The sequence below is a fragment of the Nannospalax galili genome, unplaced genomic scaffold, assembly GCF_000622305.1.
Source record: "Nannospalax galili isolate Female #2095 unplaced genomic scaffold, S.galili_v1.0 scaffold464, whole genome shotgun sequence".
In the NCBI taxonomy this organism is placed as follows: domain Eukaryota; kingdom Metazoa; phylum Chordata; class Mammalia; order Rodentia; family Spalacidae; genus Nannospalax; species Nannospalax galili.
In genome coordinates, this window is record NW_008350326.1 from 521,306 (window position 1) to 526,717 (window position 5,412).

General features: G+C 46.0%; 1 protein-coding gene across 1 annotated transcript in view; it reads right to left on the minus strand.

The window, feature by feature from the left end:
- The window catches only part of LOC103745602 (neuronal growth regulator 1-like), a 479,137-nt gene extending 473,985 nt beyond the window's left edge, over positions 1-5,152 (minus strand). The window contains exon 1 of the mRNA XM_008847560.2: positions 4,646-5,152. Coding sequence (XP_008845782.1) covers positions 4,646-4,821 — 176 coding nt within the window. The 5' untranslated portion in view covers positions 4,822-5,152. The remainder of the gene's footprint in view (positions 1-4,645) is intronic.
- Positions 5,153-5,412: the final 260 nt, after the last annotated feature.

A 5,412-nucleotide genomic window follows, 5' to 3' on the forward strand; every position in this document is an offset into this window, starting at 1 on the left:
ACACCTTGGACTCTCACTTTGCCATGATCTCCCCGAACTACCTTCTACCAGCCCAGAGCTGAGAGATGGGAAGACGTACCCTGAAGGGTCATGTCCCATCTTTGCCAATGGTGCAGACTGGCAGAAGGGAAGACAGGCCCACATCACACTCACACACAACATGGTGTCACCATTATACAAGTTATCAGAAACCAAGTATTAGTATTTAATTGATATTCTTATAATAAGTTAATTAACAGGCGTATATGCAAAGAATTGGACAACCAAAGGGAATTTTCTATTATTATTAATTAGTAAGATTGGCCAAAAACAAGTCTATCTGGAAACTTTTAACACAGTCTATTTCTCTGTATTGAGTAAATTATTGTTGTTAATGTGCCCAGTGATTTATGGTGGAAACAGAGCACTTTGGAGTAGCAGCACAGGCAGGCCTGTCCTAGTCTAGTCTATACTGGGGACCTATTTTTGCAGCCTGACTCATTATGCAAATCTATTATTCCTTTATTTATAAGAAGAAATTGCTTCAGAGCTTTATAAATATTTGTTCAAGGACAATATCAAATGAGCACCAAAGCTTTTAAATAATATCTTACTGTTCTAAATTGAAAATCTTTTTTTCCATGGAAAAATTCATCAGCGCACATGATGCTTCACCGTGAAGAAGGAGCTCAACAGATGAGACTTTCTCGTGTGCTCCCAAAGGATAGTGTAAGTGACTTTTATTTATTAGTAATTTCACATCCTTGTACATAAATCATTTATTAGAACCAATAACATGCATTTCAAAACAATGTTACTTAGTGTAAACTAAGAAGGAAAATGTGTGGGCTGGAAGGAGTGAGTGCTAGAGGCATCCATCTGTAAATCCTGCCGGAGTTCTGTGATTTCCAGTGGTGCTTTCTCCTGTAGAACTGTGCACCGCTGTGCACAGCCGTCTCCCCCTTAGTAAAAAGCCATATGGGGTATTATAGGGTCTCATATAACTGATATTTGAATATTGCCCATTAAAATGATGCAGTCGTGTTTATTTGCTAAAGTGAAAAAGGCATCACATTTAATAAAATCTTTCTCTCCCTTCCTGTGATTAGGCTGATAAGACACTTGAATTCCTATCAGGGAAGTGGATAAAACTGTATCATATTCATAAAGAATGGTAAAATGAGAAACAGACTGGAAAAAACAGTTGAAAATGAAATGTAGCCAGGTGTGGTGAACAACATGTTTAATCCCAGAACCCAGGAGGCAGAGGCAGGCAGATCTCCATGAGATGGAGGCCAGCCTGGTCTACTTAGCCAGTTCCAGGCCAGCTTAGGTTACAGGGAGACCCTGTCTCAAAAAAAATCAGACAACCAAACAAAAAAAGAAAATGAAATGTATTTTAAAATTGTGCAGTCATGGGGGGGTTACAAAGGAAGATGCTCACTTCATAGTGCTGTTGACAAGGACTGTGGGATGCTTTCAACCTGTTTACTCAGCAGTATTTATCAGTAAAGTAAGAAAAAAGACACAGATTCCCATGGAAGTCACCACAAATGACGTTTAAAAAGCAATTTGGCTAGTATGTAAATTTGAACAACAATGCAACCCTAGGTCCTAGGATGCAGCCACAGCTGGACTTCCCTCCCACGTCCTCTGTTTGGTCACCTGACCACACAATGACTCAAATCTTCCACATACTGCAAAATTCAACTGAGGCCTAGAGAAATCCAAAGATTAGGTAAGGATTCCTCTATTGAGCGGACAAATCACCAAATACTTCGCCAAGAAGTTCCAAATAATTCTATTGAATCTTTTAGAGATTCAGTGCTGCAAAACATTCACTGCCCTTAAAGGGAAGAGTTAAGATGCAAAAGTAGTGACGTGGTTAAATATAATTCATCATATATCATTTATGTGAGCCAAAGAGTGACGATTACCTTCAAAATGACAGAGATGGTAATTGACAGGATGGACTTCCTCTGTGTCACAGCTCCTCTTAAGGAAGCTTTTGTTGTTGTTGTTGTTACTGTCTTCTTTAAAAATGGACTGGCTGACTGGCACTTAGAAGACAGATATACCAGCTGACCTTTAACCTTCTCTTTCATTATCTTAACCACAAGCATCAGAGTTGCTGACTGGCACGTTTGCACTTTTGGGCCTTTACCACTTGAAGGTATTTGATAACTGTCACAGCACTGTCACAGATGCTTTGAGGAACGTGTTGGAATAAAGACAGAATGGATTGCCATATAGCTCATTAGGCGTTCTCTTAGGCATTAAATTTGCATACTTTTATAGGAATGGGGCACATGTTTACAGGGTATAGTTCTGTTTTGTAATGAATTACAGAATAGCATCAAATCTAATTTAAAGTACAGGGGTAAAAAACGAAGGGAAGCTCTGTGACTTTCCTTCTAATGAAAAGCATGTCTTTGGAGTTGGTTGCAGTCTGCTAACCCTAAGCTTTCCTCCACCTGTCTATGAGCAAAGTCAACAGGAGATGCTAGAGAAATCACAGAAAACTGATACTGCTGCTTAACATTTGTGGGAGATGAAAATAAAAACTAAACGTGATAAATTACCTTTAAAACTGGGAAACATAAAAGTTCAATAATGGAGACTTCCTAAAGACTTATAAAATTAATATATGCGAAGTAATGCTGATAAAATGTGTTTCAAATGACGAAAATGCTTATTAAAATCTTAAAAGTTATTGGTTATCAATATCACAGAAGAAAGATAGACATTATATTATCTTAAGGAAGTTTTAAAAGTCAAGAGGTCTCCAAAATATTACAGAGTTCCATATAGATCTTGTGTGGATAAGGGAGTCTGAAAATTAAAGTGGTCCTACAGGACATCAACAGCCATAGGATGCCCCCACCCCTTGACCTGGAGCACCGCACTGTCACAGTGAAGACCTCCTGGAGACAGAACATGGGCCTGTTGTTTTCACCAACATACCGTTCCTTAGATCGCTCATTAGGAAGCCAAATGTGGATCTGTGTCATCAGAAGGTGAGTGGTGGCCCAGAACTTTCCCATTGAAAACAGTGATGCTCACCATACATAACCATCTGCTACTCAAACATACATGTTGCAGTTTCCAAGCTGTAACCTTGCAGCTTCTGAAGGCAACATGTTATTCCTAATTCTGTTGTTCAAACTTCTACAAGAAACTAACATATGGAGTAAAGAAGGATGGATTCTTATCCACTACGTGAACAAGTGCTCATCAGTGCCATCAACAATGCCAAGTTGTTCTACTACGGAATAACAAAAATCCATTACTTCTCTGTACCCAGATTCATAACAAAGGTACTGTATTATTAAAGCATGTTATTAGCATGCATTAGAATTCATGTATGAAACTAGCCTCAAGCATGTTTCAAAGGTACAAGTCACAGTCCACATTTTATTCAAAATATGTTGTGTGATTCGAGCAGAAATTTATCTCACCCTTCACCTTACACACCCATGTACAGTGCTTCTGTGCAATCCCTACTTATGAGCAAACTACCACCCAGTGGAGAAAAAGAAGATCTTTCAGGAAGATTGGCGGTGTATGCCAGGTGGGGGTGCCAGTGTAGGTGGGTTGATGGGGAGTGAAGGGACAGAGCAGGGCAGTGAGCCCTGTCTAGTTCCAAGCACTACAGTTCATCAATTTGTGTTTCAGTGGGAAAGGAAACATTTCCAGAGGGTCAATGTGCAGTGTGCTCTGACTCATGGGGAAAAGCAGCCTGGGATGCCCCTGAATGGCAAACATTTCTCGGTTCCTGCTTATGGCCAGGAGAGAGAAAACCAAAGAGCTGGAGGAAGGGAAGTGAGAGGTGCACCTGTGTGGTTTGGCTTGGCGCTTGTGCCTCTTAATCACCAAGGGAGAGTCTGAACTTGAAGTGGTCCTTACAGCACAGAAGTGCCAGCATGAGGATGGGAAAGTCTGTGAGGGTGTGTGCTCATAGAAATGAGATTTAGGAGGGTCTGAGAAAGCATGTGGGTGTGACAGGAAAGTGCATGGGAGATGAGAGTCAGCAGGTTTGAGGGTTATGGTGAGGACCAGAAATCAGGGGAAAGAAGGTGGAGGAAGGCGATGGATGGAAGGAGTGGACCATAAACCACAGTGGTCGAGATCAAAAGGGAGAATCAAACAGGGAAGACATTATAGGGGTGAAGGCAACGGAGGGGAAAGAAGGAGGTCGAGGAAACGGAAAAGGACGAAGAGGGAGGAGGAGAAAGAGAAACCTGGAAAGGAAAAGACTGAAAGAGGAACAGTGTTCAAGTGAGAGAGAGGGGAAGTAAATGGAGCTGCAGGCCAGCGGTGGGAAAAGTGCTTACTCGGGTGAGAAATGAATCAAACCCAACAACTTGTCCAGGAGTACCCTGACAGCCCAGCAGAGACCCCGGAATGGAATCCGAGTCCAAAGTGGCCCCCGCCCTCCTTCCAAGCCTGTCACTTCAGGCACCGGGCTCCCCAGAAAGTGTCTTTCCTCCCTAACCCAGAGAGCTCCCAGGCTCAGCTAGAAGGGGTCTGGGGGCTCCGGATCACCATGAGCGCCAGCAACATTCAAGCTGGGTTTGAAGCATGAAACAAGGCAGACAGAGAGAGGGGAGAGAGAGGGACAGACAGACAGACAGACAAGTAGGAAAGCTAGCACGCCGTTCCCCACCTGAGCACCGCGGTGTCGCCTTTGCGGACCAGCATGTTGTCCACGGACGCCCAGGGGAAGTCCACGCTCTGTCCAGCCGGGAGGCAGGAGGGTAGCAGGCAGCACAGGCTCAGCAGCACCGCCGCCAGCCACTGGTTCGAGCAACAAGCGCCCTGCACCAGGAGCACCATGTCCATGCCGGCCCGGCTGCTCGCTCTCCGGCAGCTTCGGCGCGCGCTCCCCACCCCTGCTGCTGGCGAGGCTGCCCGGGAAGCAGGCGGCGCGCCGCACGAGCTCGCCCCTTCTCTTTTCTTCCTGTTTTTGAGTGGGTGGGTGGGTGTCTTTTCTTTCTTTCTCCCCCTCCTAGTTGCGGGGTGTTGTTTCCCTCTTTCCTCTGCCTCGCCTCCTTCCTCCTCTCCTGCGCGCCCTCCCTCCCGCCCCGCCCGCCCCCTGGCACCGCGCTCCACCTCCTCCCGGGTGCTCGGGGCCGCGTCCGGAGTGCGGCTGATCCCCCGGCGGCTCGCGGGGCACCTGGCACCGAGGCGAGCGCTCTGCGAGTGCGGGAGGACGCGGCCGGGCTGCGATCGCGGCGGCGGCGGAGGCAGCGCAGGGCGCAGGGCGGCCGGCGGCCCCCGGGCTCGCGCCGTTGCCAAGCGGCAGTTTCCTTAGCAACCCCGCCCGGGGATGGAGGACCAGACAGGGAGGGGGGCCGGAATGGAAAAGATGGGTTAAAAAGAGGGAAAAACAAGAACAAGAAAGCAAGAAAAAAGAGGACGGGCGGGGTGGGG